This window comes from Triticum dicoccoides, chromosome 7B (assembly GCF_002162155.2).
Source record: "Triticum dicoccoides isolate Atlit2015 ecotype Zavitan chromosome 7B, WEW_v2.0, whole genome shotgun sequence".
Classification (NCBI taxonomy): Eukaryota; Viridiplantae; Streptophyta; class Magnoliopsida; order Poales; family Poaceae; genus Triticum; species Triticum dicoccoides.
This window is the reverse complement of record NC_041393.1, coordinates 236,122,558-236,148,061: the sequence shown is the minus strand read 5'-3', so window position 1 is coordinate 236,148,061 and position 25,504 is coordinate 236,122,558. Positions and strand designations below refer to the sequence as shown.

General features: G+C 45.7%; 3 protein-coding genes and 1 long non-coding RNA gene across 11 annotated transcripts in view; 1 reads left to right on the top strand and 3 right to left on the bottom strand.

Moving 5' to 3' along the window:
- The window catches only part of LOC119342085 (peroxidase 55-like), a 3,534-nt gene extending 1,433 nt beyond the window's left edge, over nt 1–2,101 (top strand). The window contains exons 2-3 of the mRNA XM_037613927.1: nt 962–1,153; nt 1,261–2,101. Coding sequence (XP_037469824.1) covers nt 962–1,153; nt 1,261–1,836 — 768 coding nt within the window. The 3' untranslated portion in view covers nt 1,837–2,101. The remainder of the gene's footprint in view (nt 1–961; nt 1,154–1,260) is intronic.
- Nucleotides 2,102–10,284: 8,183 nt separating this feature from the next.
- LOC119336751 (protein NUCLEAR FUSION DEFECTIVE 4-like) lies at nt 10,285–14,728 on the bottom strand. Its single transcript, XM_037608826.1, has 3 exons — nt 13,917–14,728; nt 11,771–12,705; nt 10,285–11,194 (listed from the first exon to the last, which is right to left on the bottom strand). Exons 1-3 carry the CDS (start codon nt 14,250–14,252, stop codon nt 10,705–10,707), a joined length of 1,761 nt encoding a protein of 586 aa, XP_037464723.1. The 5' UTR covers nt 14,253–14,728; the 3' UTR covers nt 10,285–10,704.
- Nucleotides 14,729–16,890: 2,162 nt separating this feature from the next.
- Nucleotides 16,891–21,457, bottom strand: LOC119340432. 3 transcript variants are annotated; one of them, XR_005164539.1, is made up of 5 exons: nt 20,972–21,457; nt 20,769–20,851; nt 19,026–20,671; nt 17,289–18,558; nt 16,891–17,217 (listed from the first exon to the last, which is right to left on the bottom strand). It is a non-coding gene; the product is annotated as an uncharacterized LOC119340432 (long non-coding RNA). The 3 variants fall into 3 exon arrangements; XR_005164540.1 differs by having other exon boundaries at nt 16,891–17,787; nt 18,493–18,558; nt 20,972–21,456; XR_005164541.1 differs by having other exon boundaries at nt 18,493–18,558; nt 20,972–21,456.
- A 1,446-nt stretch (nt 21,458–22,903) lies between these two features.
- LOC119335605 lies at nt 22,904–25,191 on the bottom strand. Of its 6 annotated transcripts, none has more exons than XM_037607719.1 (7): nt 25,108–25,191; nt 24,946–25,004; nt 24,682–24,743; nt 24,479–24,528; nt 23,985–24,206; nt 23,864–23,889; nt 22,904–23,264 (listed from the first exon to the last, which is right to left on the bottom strand). In XM_037607719.1, the coding sequence occupies exons 3-7, from the start codon at nt 24,687–24,689 to the stop codon at nt 23,187–23,189; spliced, it is 384 nt and encodes a 127-aa protein (XP_037463616.1). In that variant the 5' UTR covers nt 24,690–24,743; nt 24,946–25,004; nt 25,108–25,191; the 3' UTR covers nt 22,904–23,186. The 6 variants fall into 6 exon arrangements, 5 of the variants coding, with proteins under 5 accessions (XP_037463616.1, XP_037463617.1, XP_037463614.1 ...); XM_037607720.1 differs by having other exon boundaries at nt 25,122–25,191; XM_037607717.1 differs by having other exon boundaries at nt 25,125–25,189.
- Nucleotides 25,192–25,504: the final 313 nt, after the last annotated feature.

Here is a 25,504-nt window from a genome sequence, read left to right as displayed (position 1 = left end):
TGTGTTGAAGAAGCAGAGTTGGTTCAAATACTGAAACTAGTAGTAAGCGGCAAGTTCAGTTTTTTTTTATGAACAGCATTCAGCTTGTTCAAAGCTGTGAAGAATAAAGATCGAAGAGATGCCTCTGTCGTGCGCGTAATGATGTTTAGTGCCGCTCTAGCATTCTTTATTTTCTTTTTCTTTTTTGGGTTGACCTACACATAGTAGGATGCAGGAGCTACCAGTTGGGTCGGACCCACTTGGAGCCTGCCTATACTTGGATGCAACATAAGCCTTTTCTATAAATTTCGCTACAAATCGAAAGTCAGTTTTTTTTTTAGCATGACCATTTTTTTTTTTGCGATGTTAGCATGACAAATCGAACACCCGAGATAGCAAATTGCAATGTCGCGGGGATGAATATTTTGTCATGCTTGCTAAGGAAATTGTCATCTTGGGGATAATGTAATTTGCCATAAAGACATTAAAATCACCATGCTTAAAAATTACTAGTTATCAGATTTTTAGCATTTCCGTTTTCTGTTCACACACTGTGCTCCTAAAACGAACACGGATCATAAGACCTTATACTATCCTCATAAGTTGTATGAAGATTGTCCCATGTGAGGACATGGTAATCTAAAGATTAGAGGATAGGGCGTCGACCTGTTGGCTGGGCAGCTGAGGTTGCTGCCAGCCCACCCGAATTTGAGTCCCGGCACGGACGCGTGGTGCTCACGGAGTTTCTTCTATAAAGAAAAGCCAATGAGGGTTAGCCCTTTGGTTGGTCTCATTTTTTTTTTGGTAATCTAAAGATTAAGCAACTCGGAATGGGTTACGCAAAATCCGAATCCGGAGTACTACATCGTCATGAGTTAATCACCGTCAGATACTGCTTCCACCATATTCCCGTTTCAGGCCGTTGCCGTTTTGAGTACAACTGTGAGTGGTTATGCTTTGCTAACCCCACTTGCAATCACAGGGCTGTGACGCTTCGGTCCTGATAGCCTCTCGCAACGAAGACGCCGAGAAGAACTCCCCCGACGATGACTCACTCGCCGGCGACGGTTACGACACCGTCAACCGGGTCAAAGCGGCCGTCGAGCAGAAGTGCCCCGGCGTGGTCTCCTGCGCCGACATCCTCGCCCTCGCCGCCAGAGACGTCGTCCACCTGGTAAGTACTGTAGTAGTATACGTCAGCAGGTCTACACGCCACTAACATTCTCACTGCATCGTCCGTGAGTTCTGAAACCCTGCGCTGCGTAAATGATTTGGCTGCAGGCGTCCGGCCCCTACTGGAGCGTGGAGCTCGGCCGGCTCGACGGCCTCGTCTCCAAGGCCAGCGACGTCGAGGGCAAGCTGCCCGGCCCGGACATGCACGTCAAGGAGCTCGCCGACATCTTCTACCGCAGCGGGCTGTCCCAGCGCGACATGGTGGCGCTCTCCGGCGCCCACACCGTCGGGTTCGCGCACTGCAGCCGCTTCACCAAGCGGCTGTACAACTACAGCAGCACCGTGAAGCTGGACCCGTCGTTCAACCCGGAGTACGCGAAGCGGCTCATGGAGGCGTGCCCGCCCGACGTCGGCCCGACCATCGCAGTCAACATGGACCCCTTCAGCCCCGTCCTCTTCGACAACATCTACTACCAAAACCTCAGGAACGGCCTAGGCCTCTTCACCTCCGACCAGGCGCTCTTCACCGATGGGGGGTCAAGGAAGACGGTGGAGGAGTTCGCCGACAGCGAGCCGAGGTTCTTCCAGGCCTTCGTGGAGTCGATGATGAAGGTGGGGAGACTAGGGGTGAAGACCGGCAGCGGCGGAGAGATCAGAAGAGACTGCACTGCCTTCAACCACTAAATGGCCGCGCGCGGCAGTGACTGTAATTCAGATGTATTTTTTTTTCTGAGTTTGGTATACATGTACCGTTTCTTAGTAGGGGTTTTTGATAGACATACGCTGAGCTTGATTCTTTTGCATACGCAATCCATCCAATGTTTGAGGGTTGCTGTTTTTTTCCTTTTCTCCGTTTTTGATTATTGTTTGTGGGTGCATTTTTGTACAGCCTGAAGAGTGTAATGCCATTGATGCATGATTATATCTCGAAGAAAAAAGGTTATTCTGATGAATAGGAGGACAACTAAAGGGAAATGCTTCTGATTCAGTTTGCCGAAATGCATCTTTGTCACTAAGGGATGATCATCTGCGACAAAGGAAATTCAAAAGATGAGGACAAGAACAAGACACCAGTTTTTTTTCCTTTTTTTTTTTTTGGTAGCGCAAAGAACAAGACACCAGTTGATTGGTCAGGCTACTTTAAGGGCTTGAGTAGTATTCCAACAGGCAACAGGTAAGAATTGAGAATAAACCCTGGCATGTTGTCTTTCGTCTGATTAGTCTCTTCAAATCTCCCCCTCTGTTTTAACATTTTCATACACCTGATGACACTGTCAAGTGGCAGTAACCAACATACCAGGATGTCATAGCTTTTTACCACACATCATATGGACTAGTGGCTGGGGCGTGCCATTGGCACGCCCCCGGAGCGTTCATAAGCGCACTAATCTAGCTTACGCACGTCCGCGGGTCTAGATTGATCTTTGATTGCAAACAAGTGAAGGCACCGATGCTTATGTGCTGGGAAAAGCTTGGTCTTATAAAATCCAAGTCTTGCTATTTTCGGATCAACGCAAGTTCATATACAGGCATGTGACCGAAGTCGATTCGATAACACATTCTTTAAGAACAATAGCCATCTTTTGCTACTCTAATGATGAACTGCCGCACAACGAAGTTTGCTCTGTTCCATACAGCGCTAACAATTGCAACAGAGTAAAGCTGCAACCAACCAGCAAGGCCAGATCTGCTCACTAGGTCTAGGATCGACACCATAGCAATAAACAAAAGGGCAAGGCTAGTCTTTGCCACACAATATGCTGAATGCCTATAACTTATAAATTCAGATAGATGTACAGAGTAGAATACGGATAAATTCAGATAGATGTACAGAGTAGAATAGTGGATGCAAAGCTTCTGAACTAGTATGCACTTACCTCTTTTGATTTGGCGATTACAGTGCATTTTGCTGGAGTCCTTTCACAGCTTCTGTTTGGAGCAAAACATGATGGAGGAGAAGCTAAGTCATTCATCCTGAAAAGAGATGATTCAGACAAATTAAACTACCTTAGTTTGGTAAAATAAGCCTTGTCAGTTTACTGAATTCTTCCAGATTGAAAATTAAACAAGGCGACATGTTTCTCCCGAGAGAATGTTGATGCCGCCTTTTGAAGAAAATTAATCAAGGCACCAATTGCTCAATAGCACATATTACAGTAATAGTACAAGATTACAAATGCCATCTGAAAACCATACAGCACAAGGACTTCTACAACACCAACCACTTCTACAACACCAATGCATCATAGTTTGTGAACGCTACAAAACCAATCATCAATCATCCAGTGAGAAGTAGCTCATTAGGCTTGGGGCAGATCTGTGGCTGCCGAGTCGTCATCGCATCGGGGTAGTGGCGCCATTCGCTCGCTTCAGCCCTTCAACAAGATGCAACATAATACAAGGACTGCATAGCAAATAACATGTAATTTGCTCATCATATATATGAAACTGAAATCAGAAAAAGCACGTCCCGAACTGATTTCAGAGCACATTCCATCGGAGCACACATATTTCAGAGCATATTTCTTATTGCTCACAAATACAAGTTTAACAGAGTATGTCATTCACAAGCCGTATAGCAATCTCAAGTCTAACTGAGTATGTCTTCATAAGCTGTATAGTTACACAAAGTGACACATCCCAGTCAACTATGCAATAAAAATCGCCGGGGAAAGTATCATTCCTATGTATTTTTCTATATGTTTTTTGCAGGAGAAAGACAGAAAGCCTACCATGAGGCACTTCCCTACCACAATATGTTCTTCCCATGATCAGCTTGACTGAACTCCACAAAAATACAAACGGCGCAAAATTTCTCTATCTAAAAATGAGCAATGCACCACAGAATAATGGAAACCTATGTTCAGGAAGCAAGATTTAAGACGCTGCACCGCCAGGTTTTTATCTATCTCCACTTATTGCACTGAAGACATGCAACTCCAACAGTCTTCTGTATTGGCCTTGTTCAATCTCTGCCTCATTTGCACCATGTAATAAAAGGAGTTCGATAACACAATCTTCCCAGTCAATACCATCACATGGGTCTGTTCTCTGTTTCTTCTTCCCAGAGTCAGGAGCGTCTGACATCTCCGCAGGATGTTCTCCATGTCGCCTCTTTCCACCCAGCTTCTTCCTGCTACTTTTTTGTGGTGGACAAGCATCTTCATTTCCATGAACAGCCGGTGAATCAATTGCATTTACAGTACGCGCAGCAGGAGCCTTCCTAATTGCATCGATTCGACACTTAGCAGCTTCAATTCGTGCTCTCCTCCGCTTCTGATGCTCCAATCCAGCAGTAAACGACGGAGGAGGTGCATCATAGCCAATGTCAATATCTGCTACCTCCTCAAGTGGCATGCGCTTGGTCCGATCATCATCCAGCGAATCCATCCATGGTTCCAGCTCCAGCCCTATCCTCCACTGCTTCCTCCTGCTAGCAACTTTCCCAACCTTCCCAAGTTCCTTTAGCTTAGAGAGCCTCTTTAAGACATTCTGGTAAGCATCTGACAGGCAATCCTCTGAGATCTTCAAATCCCCTGATTTCTTGCCCTCTTTCCCAGAATTCTCGAAATCCAAATCATCAACATCCAGGGGAACAATCTGGAGGTACTTGGACTCGCCCTCGTCAACAGATGAGTACACCTGCACAAGGCCGGCGATGTCCGGAGCGAAGCTCTCAAGAAACAGTTCTGATGGGTCGGACTGCGACCGCCTCTCCATGAGCCAGAGCAGCATTGGGGCGTTCAGGAGCAGGTTTCTGGCATTGACGTCGGCACCCCACGGAAGCAACTTCTGCGCGACATGCACCAGCACTTTAACGAGCTCCTTGTATCGGAGACGGCTGGTGTGCACGACCGCCGACATCTCCTGGGCAATGTCTTCCACAGAAACCTCAGCGACCTTGTTCAGCTCTGCGGCAAAGGCAATCAGGCCGGCGAGAAGTGGGAGTGGGTGCCGCCCGGTGGTGAGCGACCACTTGGAGGAGCAGCGGAGGAGAAATCTGGCTTGGGAGAGAATCGCTCTCGTCTTCTCATCACCCGCAGCGGTGGTGAGCTTGTACGAGCCGAGCACGGCGCGTTCGAGCGCGGCCTGGTAGTCGAAGGAAGGGAGGGGGGGAAGGGAGAGGTGGGAGGCGATGCGGGATACGAGGTCACCGAGCGCGACCGTGGTGCAGGACGCGGCCTCGGCGGCCTCGGCGAGGGAGAGCGGGAGGCGGTGAGATCGCGCGACGAGGAAGGAGCAGGCGGCGGCGAGGGCCGGGAGGAAGGTGGTGCCGGGGGTGGCGAGGTTCCCGGCGGTGGCGGATTTGGCCATGGTGAGGATCTCCTCGGCGCGGGTGGGCGAGAGACCGAGTTGGACGGCCATGGAGGTGATGACGTTGGAGGCGGCGGCAAGCTTGAGCTCGCGGTAGGGTGATTGGGAGAGGTGGCGGACCAGGGAGGCGGCGCGGAAATCGAGCTGGCCGTCCTCGGTGAAGGCGGTCGGGTTGTAGAACTCGGAGGCGCCGGCGTCGTGTTGGAGGCCGCAGGAGGTGCAGACGAGCGCGCCCGAGCCCGGGTCCGGCGACACCGAATCCTCGCCGCAGGACCAGCACCGAGAACCCATCGCGCAGGCGGTCGGCGGCCGGCGCGGCGGGGAGGGCAGATGCCTAGGGCGGCGGCTTGAGACCAAGAAACGATGTGGGGATTCGATTGGAGTTGGGAGGACGGCCAATTAGAAGCCGCTCCCCGTTACGAGCTCGTGACGGCTCGAACGACTTTGTGGTGTGTGATTGCCTCGTCAACCGACCTAGGAGTAGGAGGTTTTTTTTTTTTTTTGAATGTTGGTAGCAACGTCTACCAAATTCATTGATTAGTGAGAGAAAAAAAAGATCGAGCTACAAGCATGCTCCTAGGAGTAGGAGTTAGGTTTTGTTTGGGCTTCGGCTTCAACAGAATCAGCTGTGGATTCACTATGGTGGCAAAGCTGATTCGCTGACGAATCAGCTGCAGTGAAGGTTAGTAGTTTGGCAACATTGAGCTAGTGAAAAGGCTGAAATGCCTCAGGAGGTACGGAGGCCGGCGTGCTCCAGGGTTGGTGAGGCGTCCTGCTCCTTGAGGCTGGGGAGGCCGGAGTTGGGGCGAGGAGGCAGGTGACTGGAGTTAGGGTGAGACGGCGAGGGGACCCGCGTTGAGACGTTGGCGGGGAGGGGCGGCGGCGAGGGGTGGCAGCGATAAGGTGTGCGGCGGCGGCGCAGGATGTGGCTAGAAAACCTAGCCGCGATCTGTTTCAGGAGGGGATTGAACGAGACGGGTCAGGTCTTCGGAACGAGATCCTCTGGCTTAGAAAGTTCTACTGCCGAGGGACGTCGTTCACGCTGCACCGTCCATCACCCGTCCAACGATACTCGCATGAACTACAGTATGCGCGAGCTTTTCGCTCGGGTGGAAACAGAAGTAAGCGGCCCATCGGCTCAGTCCGACGCTACCCATCGCTCTCGCCTCACTCAATCGCCATGCTGGCCCGCCACGGAGGGAGTATATTTTTAGTATGACTAGTTAATTGCCCGTGCGTTGCACTGGGGCATACATATGCTAGTCACATTCATGGTGTCTAATATATCTTCCTCCATTCACAATCTCTGTCTAACACCCTCTTTCATGCACTTAAACCCGTCGAAGTGTGAAGGCTCACCCAATGCAAGATTTAATCCGGAACAAAATGCTTGCATGCTTAGCCAATGCAAGATTTGATCCCAACAAAATGCTTGCGCGCTTGCTATGCATATCATCAAGAGTCGCCATCGACAAACATCTAAGATGCCACATAGACTGAATACTGATATGCTGCTTGCTTACAATGCTATTGTCGTAGACTGAATATTGATATGCTATAACATACATTGTCCATGTAGGCAACACTGTCATGTGGATGTGTTCTTCTCCTGGTCCAATACTTGTAGGATAAATGGATGTATCTAGATGTATTTTAGTTTTAGATACATTCATTTTTATCTATCTGACAAGTATTTTCTGATGGATGGAGTAGACGATCTTCCTTAGCACCTTAATGCAAAACTCGGATGCAAGTTTTTATGAAATCTTCAAAAGTAAAAAAAATCAACATAAAAAGATCTTAGTCTCACATATTACCTGAAAAGCAATCCTACTGAAAGAGAACATGATAATTGACTGTTGTATGCTTCTACTTGATCTACCCTCCATTCATATCCTCCCTTTTGACAAGGAACTTGGCATGAAGAAACTACAAAGAGGAGATAGTGTAAATCAATTAGTTGTCATGTTGGAGGAGTGATTATGCTTCATAGCGAACAATGCAACCACCTCCTTCACTTTGAGCTAACGAGCAGAGAACTTCTTCGACATATTGTTTATGAAAGTATGTAGATGTGTTCTTATTTGGAGTTGGGAGAGGTCCTCCTGCATGAGGCTCAAGTGGGTCTCGAGTCTCGACGATGCCCACCTTCCCCCTGATCTCTGCGTGCCAGCACTGCAGCTGCAGCGGCAGCGATGGACAGATCCCCATTCAGTGACTCCCTCCAAAATGTCCTCCACCAGCGTGTCAACCTCTTGGAACCACTTCGTCCATTGCTCCAATGGCAATGTCACCGATCCAAATCTCGAGCAGCGCCATTGAGAAAGAGTCAGGAGGCATAGGCTGCTGAACAAGATTGCGAAGGCGTTCAGACCTTGATCCATCCCATATAGATAGACATGTATGCGTTACATTCAGACATTGATCCATCCCCAAGTCCTCTCATAGCTACATGCCTACATCTAGCATCACGTTCAGGCCTTGATCCATCACCAAATCCTCTCGTAGATGGCCGATCCCCAAGACTTGATGACCTTGAATGTTCACAAAAATCTCACAGCTGATAGACATGTCGTTCAGACCTTGATCCATCCCCAAGCCCTCTCATAGCTATGTCTAGCAAAGTTTGTCTAACAATTAATCGGACAGTGAAACTCGTCTCACTTCAAGGAACCGACGACACGTTGCTACTCCTCGCTAGCCTTGCCTGGTGGTGGTAATGGCAGCGATCTGCAGTGGCGCCTACGACAACTGCACTACATATTAAATAAAAATATTACTCTTTCAAATTTCAAGCTAAAATTAATGTGTATAAATAATTTTTTAGTGTCACAAAATCTTTGAAGGTTTCAAGCTTTCAGCTTGCTTTCTATGTTTCTCACTTTGCCGTGTTATGTCATTCCAACATTCTCCTCAAGCATACAATGGACACTGATGGACAATACCATTTGTGCAGCTAAAATGGATATATAAAGTAGAAACCTTTACACAACTAAAGAGATATATACCTTGGCAAGTTAGCCGCTTGCGGCACCTCACCCTCATCTTGGACCCAGCATGGCCACAATCACTGACACACTTCCGCCGTCGCCTCACACCGTTGCTGGTCACCGTCTCTTTTGACCTGTGCAGGGATTAACTTGTTAATCACACACGTACATTACATGGCCATAATGCATGCATATTCAGAATTCCAATCATGGACACCAAGTTCTTCAGCCGCTGAACTACAGCAACCTCGTTTTTTCTCTGATGAGAAAACCTTCTGCAACCAAATCAGCCAGCCATATTTCGGGTCATTGTACAACAACGATCCCTTTTAAACTGGTGAAGTTTGGGGATATTTCTTAAGGAAAGTGCCAATCCTAGTGTTGGACTGACAAGGTGCCGAATTTCTTCTACAAATGTCTGTAATAGAAATATCTCATTAATTTAGTTATATGCTTATTTGGAACATGCAAACACACACTACGTACAAGAAAATATTTTCCGAACTAAGAAGAAAAAGGCAACCTGTTCAAACTGCAACCGTGAAGGAAGGCCGTCGGGGATGCGAGACTGGTAGGATCTCGGCGAGGCGACACGAAACGGGGCAGGACCTCGGGGAGACTGCTGCATGTCCGCAACACACGGCAGGACCAGCTGCAGGAGGCCGTGGAGCAGGACAACATTCATGCGAGGGGATCGGGGACTCATCTATGGGGGCTGCTGCGCGAAGAGTGGGACGCCGCACGGGGGAAGGTATTGGCTAGATCACGAGGAGGTGGGCTGGCGGCGGCGGCGTGACGGGAGGGCCTCGCATCGTGAAGAGTTGGCTACCGGCGTTGTACTGCAGCATCGGGACGGCGACGCTAGGGTAAGTGGAACGCATGGGCTGGTTTTAATGGAAAATCCGGCGAGGAAAAACCCAAAACAGAAGGAAAGCCGATGACTTGCGGCGGTGCTAGGCGTGCGGGAGGTCGAGGCAACGGCGACCATGGAGGCGGTGCCCTTCGAAAGGGTAGATGCGAAGGCGGCGCCCGCGGCGGCTGCAGCGTGATGGAAAACAACGTGCCATAGATTGATTAATTGGGAGGAAACTTGGGCGTGACATGGTCTTGATAATTGAAGGATATTGATCACCGTCATGCATGAATTGATTGCCATGCATGAATTGATTGCTTTTGGATTGATTGCCTTTGGTTACCTTACGTGCATTATATGTTTACCAAAGATACAGTCGGTTTGTCCGGCCAGATGAGGATAAAACCGGCAGGGAGAAAACCGATGGAGGGAGAAAAGAAAATCGCTGAAGGGGAGAGGGGGCTCGTACGAGATGGTTGGACGAAGGGGAAACGTAAGAGGGGAAACGGAACACTCTGTTTCTTTTAGGTAGTAGAGATTCTACTTTTGTGTGTCCAGACGTACCATTTTTGGATTTTTATTTCCATCTTAACATGCTCCCACATCTTTGTAATACTACATCTTTACACTAGTTTTTGTTTTGTTGGAGGAAATCTTTACCCTAGTTTTTCAGTTTCTACTGCATTTTTGTGCTGCGTCTCTTTATACTAGTTTCCATTGTACAGTATTTTCTATTGACTTTGTTGCAGTGTTTTTCTACCACTATTGACCTGCATATATCTAGTGAGTGTACTGCATACTGCCCAAAGCACTACTGCATCCACTACGAACGAAATAAAGAAATTCCTAGCGGGGAAAAAAACTACTACTAGTAACTAGTAGAACATAGATTGATCAGAAAAATTAAAACATATACTGGGGAGGCAGCCCAGACAATCTTTATAAATAAAAGACAGTGCTCCAGCCAGATTCATAGGAAACAAATACGCAGCTATCATGTGGTTTCTCTCAGACTTGGGACACCAGGTGCCCATGTACAAGGTTGAGCTCTCCAATTTGCAGAGCTGAGACAATTTATTGCATTTCAAGTTTTCAACAGCCTTGATGAAACATAGAACAGACCACATGTATATGCAAAGTTCCAGCTCAACACTGAAGAAGTTCATATCCCCCCAAAAACACCGAAGAAGTTCGGACAAAACGCACAAAAACGCCATACGCTTCAATGCTTCATGACACTGAATTTCCCATCCGTAGCCACCAGTAGCCGTGGTTTTGACACCATAAGAATATGCGAAGTCCATAAACAGAAGGAAGACGCAAAAAAAAAAAAAACTTCACCCTTCTGCTTTGATACCTGTAGCTTTGATCAGTTCCTCAATGACCTTTGACCTCTCATGTCCGGGGTTTACCGTACAGATTCGTGTACACGATCTTCGTCCGGTGGACCAGGATCAAGCTCAGGGCGGCAGCAATGATGCAGAACCCTGACATGATCATTGACGAGATGAAGAAGCAGATGGAGCCCTCGCACTTCAGCGCCGGAGTGACGTCGGAGACCATTCCCAGTAATGTTGAGTGGTTATGGTTAGCTTGCTTCCTGGCTTCGTAGTCATAGATGCCACTGGCAATGATGCCCGAGAAAACCAGGGAGCCTGCGGGGTTTGCAACTGTAAGGAAGTTGTACAATGCTCCGAAATTCTTCACGCCAAACAGTTCAGAGGCAGCAGCTGGCACGATCGCCCAGTGGGCGCCGTACCCGAGCCCGATAAGCAATGTGCCAATGTACATCGTGCCCGGCCAACCCATTGCGAAGATGAAGTGTCCAATTGCCATGAATACTTGAGCTGTCGCCAAGGCAATTGCCCTTGGATATGCGTAATCCCTGAAGAAACAAGAGAGCAAACAAAAAATGAGAACAACCGGGGACATGTTTCTCAACAAAAATAGCCCCTGTATTCGAGCTGTTGGAATTTTAGTCTCAATATGAACAGAGCAACTCAGTCACTACTTAATTAATTATTCAGAAGAATACTGCTCATGATCGACAAAAGGATAATTCGGATGTTGCCTATTAGCTGCCTGCCATCAGTTTTATTCTTTTTGTTGGCTCACTCGTCTAATAATTTTATCAGTTCGATATGTGTTTTGAGATGTATTCTTGTTTGCTTTGAATTTCCAAGGCTAGTGCCTTTTTGTTTTTAACAGATTAGGAACCAATTGTGATGATACCACTAAAAACTGCTGTATCATTCAAAAGATATTCAACCAATAACAACTGAAATGGGTAAAGGTTTTGTTATAGTTCTAGTTCATGTATTTTGAGAAGAAGCTTAGTCAGCATGAACATTAAATCAGTGATGCAGAACACACTCTCCATTGGAGAACGCACTCTTCCATATGAACTAAACTCCTAGATGAGATGAAAAGTTCAGCAAAGAGGTGCCTCAATAGTTCTTACTTGACAATAATCTCTGACAAGAAGCCCCCAGAAATACGTCCAAGGAAGTTCCAAATGCTAATCATTGACACAAAAATGTGAGAATCCTCAAAACCCAATGACTGACTCATTTGCCCAAGATTATCGATCACAGTAAGTCCTGATCCTGACCCCAACAGAAGGGAGAAAAATAGAAGCCAAAAATCTGCCTTGATCATTGCCTGCAGTAATGTGAAATCCTCTCCTCGTCGTGGACCTTTCCTCCTTTTAACCCTGACGGCGCCAACAGCAGCAGCCTGGAATAGCTTAGCCTGCAATTCGGCAATCCTCTTTTGCCTTTCAGAGGCTGGAAGTAGATCAATTTCTTTCGGCTTTTGCTCGTCCACCTCGCTGAGTATAACTTCTTGCTCTTCAGACGATACTGAACCACTTGCTTCTTCTCTCCAAGGTGATGTTAACAGTGCTGTGTAGGCACTCTCGTCGTCATTTGAGAAGAAGCTGAGCATTACAGGGATGACTATTGGAACTAGCAAAAGAACCATCAGAATGATGGTACACAAGATTGTCAATGAGTGGCTCAAGCCAACAAGGTCTTCCAGCAGCATCACACCCATCAGATAGGCGGCCAAGACTAAGCAGACGCTGTATACAAACGTGAAACTTGTACCATCAGACGGCCGTACTTGTCTGTGACCATTAACTGGTCTAACAATGAACATTAAAGCGATGACTACCAATGTTGGGCCAACAGCAACCATGAATATCAGTGCAGCATCCTCAGGCGTGTGCATTATTGCATAAACCTGTGTTAAGATTGCACCACTCAAACCAGCAAATCCCTTGAGGATACCAACGATTGGTCCACGGTTCTTGGGAAAGTTCTGAACACATGAGACGAGTGCAGCAGTATTGAAGTATGTCTCACCATTATTTCCAACAAAGATTAGCATGCACATCTGCGGAGAGACGGGGGAATTTAGTGCAAGAGCCGACAAATCTAATTGAAGGAATAAGAATGTAAACAAAGGTCAGATTAGATACTACAGAAATTATGGAATGGTCCAGGTTTCCAAATGCCGCAAACAGAAATGTGGAGATGGAAATTAGTGCGTTTAAAATTAGAAGTACAAATGAATATTAAATCTCCTCCACCTTCAGACAGACAATGACACTAATTCTGTGTTTTCAGTATTTTACTGAAGACTGAAGTCATCCTCTGTTGCTTTGATGTTTCACATAGCAAATTAATTTGTAAAGCAAAACATAGGAAATGATTAACTCACAATCCTAATCTTGGAAACTCAATGGAGATGTTAAATTCTGTTGCGGCTGTATTGGACAGGCTGATAATAGTAGTACAGAGTGAAATTTTCAGGTTGAACATTGTTAATTGACATGAACTATATCAAACCTCAGTGTTTTTCAGGATATTAGATAATGAAGGTTAACTAAAGAAACATGGGAGGCGAGAAAGCGACCACTAAGACTTCCCAAGAATAATATAGGTGCACACCGATGACTCGGAAGCATATTCAACATGCCGCGTGTTAGAATATTCTTAGTACACACAGCAGAAACAGTTTTAACTGTTTTGAGCCAATAAAAATCTAGCAAATATTTCTGAACATAGCTTTCAACATTTTGGAGGAACAGAAAGCATTGAAGTCCAACAGCAACGGTGTTCCAAAACAAGAAATTCACGGCCTTTTCTTTTGTAAATGGAAGTCGAATAGCGACCCTCCATCATTGGAGACAGGCGTGCAGTTAGGATGCGTGATTGACTGACCCATGTATGCTTTCAGATGATGAGCAAACTGGTCTCGCGTGTTAACTAAAGGGAAGTACTGTGGCATAATTGAAGGAAGAAGACATGATTAGTTTCCAATCCAAATCCGGAAGCTTCAACCGTACGTACAACTTAATTATACGAAGCACAGTAGTAGAACATGAGTTTCTTCCATCACAGCATCGTGCACGCTTCAATTAGCACAAAAGTCACAGGGAATTTTCTTAGCATTAGAAGAAAAAAAAATCAGCTCAATCTGCAGCAGCACATGAGGCTCCAAGAACAGGAAGGTTTGATGCGGCCATGGAAGCATTGCTATTGCAGGAAGGAGAAGGAAATGGGAGGACTATAATGATTGGAGGGCCAGGTAACGGATCTTACCGCCCAGAGCGGTGGCACGGGGACGCGGTGGGTGACGGCGAGCCAGACCCAGCCGTACCCGACGAGGTTCTGCGCGGCGCCGATGAGGAGCGCGGCCCAGAGCGGGAGCACGGCGCAGAGCGTGCCGGCGAGGAAGCCGACGCTGTCGCCCAGATCCTTGGCGACGCCGAGGCTGGCCACCTGGCGCTGGTTGTAGCCCAGCGAGGACTTGATCGCCGGCGACAGGCTGCCGAACAGGTACCCCACCCCGGCGACCGACTGCATCCACATCGCCGCCACGAACACCAGCCACCGGTTCCGCAGGAACCCCCGCACCCGGCTCCGCACCTCCGCCATTGCTTGCAGCACCTGTCCCAAAACTCCAACCCGAATCAACGCTGGAATCGGCAGCGAGCAGCAGCCCCGAGAAGCTAATGCAAGAAGCTGAGCTCGGCCTATTAACAGGACGGATTTGGGACGGGAATGAGAGGCCAAGCCGACGGTTTCTTGGAGGCAAGCAAAGAACCGGCCGCGAGGAGCCGGAGTGACGACGACGACCCTTGATGAGGAGCCGCGGATCGGGATGCGGAATCAGCAACGATCGGCCCCGCTGGCGTTGTTTATTGCTGGTAAGAACGTGTGTCCGCGCATAAATGGCCAGGGCCGAGCGAGCAGGAGCAAGTCGAGAAAAGAAAAAAACAGCGGATTTGAGCTCGTTTTTCTCTGGGAGGCGGCAGCCGGTGGGCAGTAGGCCCGCTTGGGAGATGGCGAGAGGGGGGAAGGGGAGGGAGGCAAGGCGACAAGCCCGGACTTTGACACGACACCGTGCGCTCCGATGCGCGGTGGATGATGGGCACTACCCGCACAGCAGGCGGGCACGGGGCTGGTCGCAGGTGACGGCGGTGCGCATCGGGGAGACAGTGATGAGCCGAGGGGTGAATATCTTATCTGTGGATGGGAATTGGGTGGGCGGCGGCGCGGGGCAAGGCACATCTCACGACCGGCGAAATGTGTGGATGGATTCCACGAGTGTTTCGTCACCGGCAGCGGTGGCGGAAAACTCCAAAGGCAGGGGACGGGACGGGCCACGAGAAATGGTCGTTTCTGTGCGTTTTAAGCGGCGTACGGTTGTTTCGCTGTCCCTGCCCGGGGCTAAACAATTCGGCGCCCGCACGTCGCCTAGCGTGCTTTAGCCCGGCGTGGCCTGTTTCTTTCTCATATTCTTTTCCCTTCTTTCTTTTCTACAATCTACTCTACGATTCGGGAGGAGTCATCACGGAATGACGGAAAACGGCCCTTTCATTTAATTAAAATGAAAAAAATCTCAAAAAACGATCAACTGATGATAACAGCGCATGGAGTTTAAGTTAGAGTTTACGCTATTTCTGGTTAAGCTTAATTCAGTTTAGCAACACTAGGACAAATGCCCGAGCGTTGCACCGGACGAAAAAAGAGGCACAACCTGCTTCATGTGACATTATGCACCATCTTTTATATTTAATTGTAATAAACGTCAATGATAAGGTTAAAGGTTAAAATTTTCTTTTTTTAAATAAAATTTAACGTTTACATAAAAATTAGAATAGTTTTTAAGAATAGTTAACATTTTTATGAATTTTGAACATTTCTCTGAAAAAGAACATTTTTTAACACATGTTTTTCTTGAAAATAATGATATTTTAGGGGTAAGAATGTTTTGTTTTTTAGGGTTAAAAGCATACTTCTGTATAATATAATTTAGTAATGTTTTATTTTTCGAAAAATATATTTTATCCGCATTTTTTGTGTGCAGCCTGCTTCATGTGCCATTGTGCACCATCTATTATATCCAATTTTAATAAACGTCGATGATAAGTTTAAATGTTAAAATTTTCTTATTTTTTAAAGTTAATGTTTACATAAAAATTGTAATACTTTTTTAAGAAGAATTAACGTTTTTATGAAATTTGAACATTTCCCTAAAAAAGAATATTTTTTGAACACATGTTTTTCTTGAAAAGAATGTTATTTTAGGGGTAAGAATGTTTTTGAGAACTTTTTTCTAAAAAATGTTTTTTTTCAGAATTTTTGTTTTTTGAAAAATATATTTTATCTGCAATTGTTTTTGGCACTTTTTGGGCTTGGCCCAAACGACTCGGCCTACACAAAAACACGCACGCTCTCAAAAAAAGGAGACACTGTCGTTGCGAGATCCCGCCAGCCCCGCGGCCCTCGGCCGCCACTCCGACGGGAGAGCGCTGCCACGCTGGTGATGAACCCTTCTCCGCCGCCTCCTCCTTCTTCCCCGTGCTCCTCTCGTCTCCCTCGCGCCTCCTCTGCATCGGCGTGTCGGCCAAGTGCAAGGCCTCCGTCCATGGCAGCCGCTGCATCGGGCCGCTCCGGCAAATTCCAATGCTAATGAATGGCTGACACACACTGAGCAGCAGTTGGCAAACCATCCTGTTGGGTGGCAGGATTTCTGACCTTAGTAGGTTTTGGAGAATATCATTGCCATTTAATCAAGGCTAGAATCTGAAGCTTGACTGAAGAACATAACAGAAATGAACTTGACTAAGTAAATAGATCAATAACTCGTTTGCTGGTAAGTACCTAGATTTTGATATTGACAAAATCTGAACCCCAAGACCAGTGATACTGACAGCAGAGTAAGAAAAATGATCACAAGTGCATTACCCAACTGCAGGATCAAAGACGTCAGTTACGGAAAATTAACTACAGCTTGCAGCACAAGAAATCACAAGCTAGCATAGGCTAAATAAAACAGCACAATTCAGATTGAATGAACACCTAGAATGAGTTAAAAGGCGTACGGTGTTCCACACTGACATACAATATTTGTATCCTGTCTATAACCCAAATAAAGACATACATATGCAGATCATTGTATGTCAAAACTGTACATCAGCCAGGTCTTGGACCTTGTCCAAACAAACATAAAACAGAGCATCATCCAGCGGAAGCAACACACAGGCCAGGAGGAGCAGCATAGTTCATATCTTAAGATTGAGGGAAAATGTGATGATATTTGTGGAAATAAAATAATAAGAGCACTGCAACTGCTCGTAAAGAACGTGATAATTTCAACCAACACATAGGGCCACCATCAAGCACATCATACTGTTAAAGAGTACATATCTAGATATCTAAAACTATATTTAAGCTAGAAACTGAAAGTCATTTACAGCCAACTATATGTAATTGACCCTACTGGTCTATATCCAATGAATTATGAGGCGCCCTTTCATTTGCTAGATATCTTAAACTACCACCAGGGATGCCAGCCAACATAGAAGCTTCTCTTTTCAGAAATAGCATGCACATCCTGTTTTGAGAAAATGGAAGTTAGCACCACCGAGTAATCAATCTTGAAATAAAGTTTTGAGATTAGCTTACATTATCAATTTCCACAAATGTATGACATATCTTTTCTTACAGATTCATATTAGAGAATAATATCTTTTGTAATATGAAACCTCTGCGTTGCAATGGGGATACAACTGTGTCCTGGTTGATATCCTCTTGCCCTGGATCGCGTATAATGACGTGGCAGAGCAAGCGACATTGCCTACGATCCTACCAGGGGTCCATCCCAGCCCCACCATGAAGCCCGACTGTCCATGGTCACCGTGATGACCCAACACGACAGCATGGCACGGTAGTCTTGTTGTCAAGAAGGTCCTCAAGCCATTGGTCAGACCCAATGCCACCCATGGCCTCCTACTCCTCCTCTGCCCAACGATTCAGAATAGTAGAGCACATGAGCGTGCAACGGCATGAGGCAGGTGTCCTTGCCAAGGCCCGGTTGAGTGGGCATCCGCTCTAGGGTGCCCTCCTTCGGCCCGCCAGTCGACGATGTGGATATTCAAATGTGAGTGCCATTGCCCTTTTGTTACTACAAAATAAAATAAAAAGAACAATGTGGCGCACCTGCTCGGGTAATTATATATGAAGTTTCTGTTTATTCAAGATAGTATAGGAACACATCCAATAACGAAATATAATGTAACTAATAATAATGTGTTTTTCTCCAAGCATAGAAATACATCCCATGCTCACAATATAATATGTGGTAATCAATAGTAAGGCATTTAGTTTGGTTAGTGTCAATTCTCCATGTAGTTCTTAACTAATACGACACAAACATTTTCGACGGCTTCAGGAGATGACGACCGTTTTTCATAATATACTTGGCAAATCTCATAAAGCTTCTGGATTGCGGCCATAGAATCTAAGGACTTACATAAGTTAATAAATAGGATCAGCTCTTGAAAGAATTCACTTTGAACACATTTTTCCAAGACGGATAGAACAATCTTTGATAGCCTGTTCCAGTCGGTAAAAAAATAATCTGCACATGCTCTCACCCTGCATTTAACTTGTGGCTAATTTGTGAAACGAAAAGAAAAGACCACTCATGCTCCTTCCTCTCCCATTAACTTCAGGTGGCTAACAACGACCAATATGTACTAATCTTTCTGAATTAGTACAGATTAAACTAAAAACATGAAGAGCAATGGTCTTATCGCTGCTGAACACGACATAACAGTACAGCTACACCACCATCTATGAATTTAGTACTATAACAGAACAAACTAACCGTGCTCTTTGACAACTCTCCTAAACTGCATCATACGTACTTGATTATCTTCTTCACAGCTTCAACCTTTGACAAGAATCAGAAGTAGTTATTCAGTCAGTAAAGCACACAGTGAAGTAAAGTGTTTCGAGACAACGGTGCATGTATGGCAGATCTCTCTGCATCGAGGCGGTTTTGCCTGCTCCTAAAGAAATTGACCCTGAGCAAAGACACTCAGCTGAGGATAATATTTTCATTTAGTTTATAAATCATGACACTGTTTTCCTGGGCCAAAAATGATGATAAGTAGTAGAGCCTGAATAATGAACTAACTAAGAGAATACAAAGAAATGAGCTAGAATTGATGCAAGCAATTGCAACAAGAGCCACGTGCTGATTCTGAACCAACTTATTTTTATTTTTTATTTTTTTGAGAACTTATTTGGAGACACCTAATTCATACAGTAACATGAGAACCAGAGTATGTATGCAAATTAGTTAGTACTTGTAGGGAGATCATTTTGCCACAGCCGATGGGTTGAGTTCAATCTTACCAGTTACCATACCACCACAGCAGAAACTTGGCTTCCATTTGCACAACTCTGGTATCCAGCCAGAGTAATTGATTTCAAATTTCCGCAAATTCGGGAACCAGGTGCACAATGATGTCAGTGGTTTTCTAGCAGTGCAAAGATCGGAACCAACGTGGATAGCACCCCTTTGATTCCCCTCTATTTTGTAGAGCTGCTTTGACACAAGGGAAAGAGAGTTTGGTGATCCTCTTGAGAATCTTTGTCACCAGAGCCTCCGGTAGGTCCTCCATCGAGCAAATGTACCAATCAGGTAATATATGTCAAAGGTTCAAAAAACAACCGAAGAGTTGGGCTCAAACTTATGATATATCAGAACAACAAATGCATGTGAAGATGGACTCAAGGTTCAGAATAATGCATGTGAAGAAATAATAAATGATGATAAGTAGCAGAGCCTGAATAATGAACTAACTAAGAGAATACAAAGAAATGAGCTAGAATTGACGCAAGCAATTGCAACAAGACCCGCGTGCTAAATCCGAACTAACTTATTTTTTAAAACTTCTATTTTTTGAGAATTTATTTGGAGGCACCTAATTCATACAGTAACATGAGAACCAGAGCATATATGCAAATTAGTTAGTACTTGTAGGGAGATCATTTTGCCACAGCCGATGAGTTGAGTTCACAGTCTTGCCATACCACCACAGCAGCAACTTGGCCTCCAATGCACAAACCTCCATTGGAAGATAGTTGGGTTTCTGCTCTGTACCAACTTGCAGGCAGGGGAGAAAATTGTAACTTAGTTGCAGCTTGCAGGTTTCTCGAAAGTAGTCCCTCACAGTCTTGGTTTCGCCGGTCAAATCTCTGCTAGACTGCTTTGTCAAGCCATTGATGCGGTACTTCCTGCGCACCTCTCCTCGGTGGGAGACCTCAACTCTCAGACCCTTGAGAGCCTTCTTAATCTGCAGTGGAACGTGAAACCATAACCTACCAACCATACCACCACAACAGCAACTTGGCCTCCATTTGCACAAACCTCCATTGGAAGACAGTTGGGTTTCGGCTCTGTACCAACTTGCAGGCAGGGGAGAAAATCGTAACATAGTTGCAGCTTGTAAAATAAAAATTCATAGAGAACATCATTTACTTATAAGATTTGTGAGGGCACTTAGTGAAAAGTTTCTAGACGTTCCAGGCATTCAAAATAAAACTTGTTACGATACCAGGCTAGGTGATGTAGGAGGGGGGATGGGGGCTTCCTCACCTGAATTTTCACTTAAGGAGAAATAGGGGTATTACAGGACAATCGTTTACCTTGAGGAGAAGAAATCAGGCCAAAGACCAACATCATTTTAGTACATCGACTGGTGAGAGTCGATTTTTCCTGAAACCCATGCATTCCTGGAGTCCAAGATTTTCCAAAGAACCAACAGCGTCATGAAAGTTTGCAGAGAAGCTGGAAGTGGAGTTGGGGGATTAAACACCCAAACATCTTTGATGTCTCTGCATTTGTGGTTGATACCAGTGGCTGTCTAGATCGGTCTAACATTGGGGCAGAACAAGAACAGATGAGTGCAGTCTTCGGATGCCTGCATGCACATGGGGCAGTCCGTGGGGTCAACTATCTTCTTCTTGCTTAGATTTTTGCAATTGTTCAGTCGCTCCTGGGACAGTAACCATCCAAAAACTTTAATTCAGCCAAAAATTAGTTGCTAAAAGTGGTAGATTGTAAATACAAGATAACTGTTGTTTGTGTTGAACCTATAGCAGAAAGATGATGGGCCCTTGATTGTGCCTGCCAATAAAATGCATCATCTGTGGTCCAGAAATCATGCCCTTTAGTCCTGCAAGCACAATTAAGCATCAAACCTCATCTTCATTTGTTGAAACAACTTAGCAACCACTTCAGCTAACATAGTTCCTCTGCGTAACATATTTTACATTGTTCTGTAAAAGAACTTCACCTTCAACAATGATTGTTTCAGAGCAAGCATGGGCATCTGAGGAGTAGAAGGAGCAGCAGCAGAGGCGTGGGCAGAGAAGAATTAGCAGCAGCAGGGTAGCTCGCGCAGGTGTCCAAAACTCCAGACACCATCGGGCCTGCCGCCGGCCGGTCACCGGGGGCGCCACCGCCGGCGACCATCTCCCTCACCTTGCGCCCCCTCTCCTTCTCCTTTCTTCCTCTCTTTCCTATCTCCCTCACGCCCTGTCTCTCCCTTTCTCTGGATGAGAAGGACGCCGCCGCCACCGAAGCCCCCCGCACCACCCGCCAGATCCCTCTCCCTCACCTTGCGCCCCTGCTCCTCCTTTTTCATCTCTTTCCTCTCTCCCTCATGCCCTGTTTCTCTGGATGAGCAGGACACCGCGGCCACTGGAGCAAGCCGCCGCACCAGCCGCCAGATCCCTCGACGCTGCGCCCAGACCCGCCTGTCTTCCTTGCGATTTTCTCACATTAAAAGGACCGCCGGTTGAATACAGGAAACCACAAGGTTTTCCTGGTAACATTTCTAAACGAAACGTTTTTTCAACTTAAAAAGGGACTGCGGGTTTAATTACCAAAAACTATAAGGATGTTTTTGTAAAAACGGCGACAGCGGACGACAGAAACCCAAATTGCTTTATTATTACTAGTACAAATGCCCGTGCGTTGCACCGGGCAATCTTTTTTTAAAACCTGCTCCTCTCGAGTGCCACTGTGTGCCACTTCTTATATCCAAGACAAATGTCGAAAATAAGGTTGCCCTCATTCGCTATAAGGTGAATATGCCTTCGTGTTGCCGTAGTTGAATTATCACGAAGCAATGCTTTAGTTTGAGGTATGAGTCTGCTCTTCAGCCACCTCCACAAGAAAACCTAGATCGCCTCTCCTCCTCTTGCCTCCGCCATGGTACATTACCGGTCACAACCCACGCAGAGCCGTCGGCGACGAGGACGTCCTTCGGAGATGTTGTGCCCTGGTGGGCCGTGCGATGGAGGGCCGGTTACTGCGTGTGCATTGGTGGGTGGTCTGGGTTGCGTCTCAACTCCAGCGTGTTGGCTACCTTCAGTGGCAGCCCGACCTAGCCTGGTCATTGGAGAAGAGGGCTACACGACGGGATCCTAGGCGGCGACGGGTTCTCAGTTGTCTTAGGATTTTGGACAGGGAACCGAGAGAGCGTGTCATCCCTCCGTAGGAATATGGTTTTCCGTGTCCTATCCCCGTTTCATTGTTGTGCTTATTCGCGGTCGAGGGTGTGTGGGCCTGTGTCTCCGACAGGATTTTGTATGTTTAGGTTTCTGGGGGGATCTGTTCGGATTCGATCAATTTTCATGGTCTTGTAGTTTCCACATGCCCTTCTCACATTTTCCTATCCGGGGCAGCGATTTGCTTCACAAATTGCGACCGATGACATCTCCTGATCTACATCAGCGACTTCTCGGCCACTGCTTCCATAAGCTCCTGGTCCGAAAAAAGTTTGATCCGTCTAGGTAGAGGCTCATAGGGATGCAGGAAGAACAAGAGCTCGGCTCCCCAGAGATTTGAATGTTTTTCCGTACGGGTGAGTTTGTAAGGACATGTGTCCGTTAATATTTGGCCTTAGGCCTTTTCACAAAGAAAAAATGATTTGTTGCTTTTTGGACAATTATGTGTGGACGTGAAGAACATACCCTAACGTCCTTCGTCAACACCTACTTCAACTTTGCACTGCCATCGGATGGAATAGTACTCCAACTAATCATACTTACAAAGCATGGCAACCCATCTTCTAGCTTACACTTCCTCTAAATCTCAAAAACATGCACCTGCTCTGAACTTTTGAACATTTACTCTGCTGCTCTTAATTTGCAACTGCTTTTCACATTCATATTTCAGTTAAATGAAAAAGGAGTGGAGGGGAGCAGATTTGTGACAGAAATATGACTGCTAGAACAGAATAATCTCTCCCTCTCTCTCAGTATACACGCACATATGCACAAGCAAGTAAATCGAACTACAAAACTGAATGAACCACACCTGCAGCCATACTTTTGTTGCTACCAGGCCAGCCGGAGGCGAACACGGTGGCACTGGTGGCGGCTGACACCGCCGATTTTGGAGCTATAGCCTGCGGTGGACAAGCTCACGTACCTTCTCTGGCTTCACGGATCTCGCGTCCGCCTTTCCCCGTTCCCCCCTTGGCTCCTACCACGTGTCCACGTCTACCTCTGCTTCGTCGCTGCTCCCTTCTCGACCCGGCGAAGGAGGGGGAGAAGGAGGTGGCGCGTGGAAGCCTTCAACTGGAAATTAACAAAATGTCTAGTTAGAAGTAACGACCCTTTTATTATCTTATTCATAATCAGACCGTACTCTGAACATAAAGGGCATGTGATCCTAGGACATGAAGCACAACCATCTAGCTAATGGAAACACTCAGCATAAGCTGAAGTAATTCTGTAATAGTACTTACATATTGCTCCAGCCTATATCTGCAACCTTACAACTACATATATCCATCTCCTCAAGCACCATAGTTGACCATTATTGGCGCTTCACTGCTCCTGGCAACTTGATGCTAATTCGTAGAAACAGTGTTTGGTCTTATTTTGTAATTGACAGTTATATCATTAGAATATGCAGCTCTGAGCCTCCAACACCTCTCTAGAACAATGAAGGTTTTTTTTCTTGCATTATTCTTAGTTTGAATGTAACAAAATAATCAAAGAATGGAACATCCAACAATGATTTAAACAACGATTTTGTGTGAGGTTTCCATGTGAAAATAATTTTGTTATTCAGACAAAGAATATGGCATGTCTAAAAGTGGTCCACCTGTACTGTAATAGCCTACTTGGCCTAATATCTATATCGAGTTATAGATAAAGGAAGATAAACCGACCGATTCAATAGATGTACCTAGAACTTCTTCCCAGGCGGTTGATGTAGGCATTAGTACAGAAGTTAGGCCAGTACTGTGGTAGTGATTCCTATTTGATCCGTGAAAAATATGCATCACTTACTTTCAACTCTGAGGTTGGTACTTGCAATTGCTGAGAAATTAAAAGATGGAAACACCGTCAAAAGCTGCTCAAAGAAGCTTATGCCGTAGTTCGTACAGACAACCATATCGATCTGATGAAAAAAATAGGATTCGATAAATCTAGAATATCTTGCTTCATCGATAATCAAATTAAAGTTCAAATGGCACAAGAGATTGTTGAGGCCCCATTTGCCAATGCAACCTGAAAGGCAGAAAAGATGAATTAGGAGGAAACATAAATCACATTTAACTGTCTAAAGTTTAAGAAGGTGTGATGTGGTTACCAAACAAACTATAAATCAGTACCAAAAATAAACTAAGCCCTAGTTGATTGTCGTTTTCACGAAATAACATAAAAATTGCAGTGATCATACCATTGAGTAATAAGCAAACATATAGTAATAAGCAAACATATCAAACATGTTGGCACAAGGTTTCCATTCATAAACCACAAATTGATTCTCTCCCCCGCACCTTTCTTCCTCGGCAATCGTCGGATGTCACATCCACCATCGAAAACCACACTGCAAACCATGAAACTACAGTACATAAATTATGACAGATGGAGTATTATTACTTTGAAAGACAGCTTTCAGGCAAAGCAATTAGCAGCCAAACGAAGTTGTTAGTTACTACATCAATGGACCAAACGCCTTCAAGCTATGAGACCCCTTTACCTCAACATTTTTTTCTTCCCACAAAAGCAAACGGCACGGACAAGGACAATACATCCATCTCCCTGTTGCATTGTCACAAATGTACAGTCAGTTTAATATAAGCAGAAAGCTAATTACGGAACATCAGTGGACTATTCCATAAATGAATTCTCAACCTATTATCAATGCAACTGCTACAGGAAGCAAGGAAAGAAATGAGCGATACACTAATTTCAACATCACAAGGAGCCGCATGAGAAACCAATCTCCAGAAGCTTGTCTTACCAATCCTACAGAATAACCATCATTTGGAGCCTGTCGGAAGAGAATGCATCACTACAATTCTGCACAAAAGAAACCAGTATTAATCTCCATTCAAATTTATTTTTTCTGAACTCTCTCCATTTTTTGAGTTCCACAAAAGACATTTCATCGATGCAGAAATACCAGGTGTCTACCACCACCTGTCATTATAGATGGGTAGTCTCCTCTGATTTGCCTAGTGACGTAGAACCACCATACTTTCCTGAGCTTCTGCAGCATACAGAACTTAGTTTTGATGCATATAAAATATTGTATGGACTATGAGGTCATTGATGCAAGCTATACAAGTTAACTGTTTCTTTTAGGAGAAAATTGAGCACAACTAAGCACTTACTTTTCTTATCGAATGACTTTTTTCAGGACTGTTTGCAGACATGTATTGCCTGCTGGACTGGGACATCGATGCATACAACATGTCCATTGGTTGGCCTTGATCGGGCAGGATTCGGCCATGCCACACGCCTACCTGAATCGACACTATTGCAGGCTTGGACTGTCAAGTGATCGGCAAGGAGTCGCG

Bases quoted from the DNA above. Each gene is read 5' to 3' on its own strand.
- LOC119336751 (XM_037608826.1), bottom strand. From the start codon at position 14,252: ATGGCGGAGGTGCGGAGCCGGGTGCGGGGGTTCCTGCGGAACCGGTGG. The intron at 12,706-13,916 runs GTAAGATCCGTT...GTCTCTCCGCAG, and splicing joins CCGTGCCACCGCTCTGGGCG to ATGTGCATGCTAATCTTTGT. The intron at 11,195-11,770 runs GTAAGAACTATT...TTGTTTCTTCAG, and splicing joins TTGTCAGAGATTATTGTCAA to GGATTACGCATATCCAAGGG.
- LOC119335605 (XM_037607719.1), bottom strand. The intron at 24,207-24,478 runs GTGCGGGGGAGA...TCTGCCTTTCAG, and splicing joins ACGATTGCCGAGGAAGAAAG to GTTGCATTGGCAAATGGGGC. The intron at 23,265-23,863 runs GTCGGTTTATCT...GTTAATTTCCAG, and splicing joins TAGGTACATCTATTGAATCG to TTGAAGGCTTCCACGCGCCA.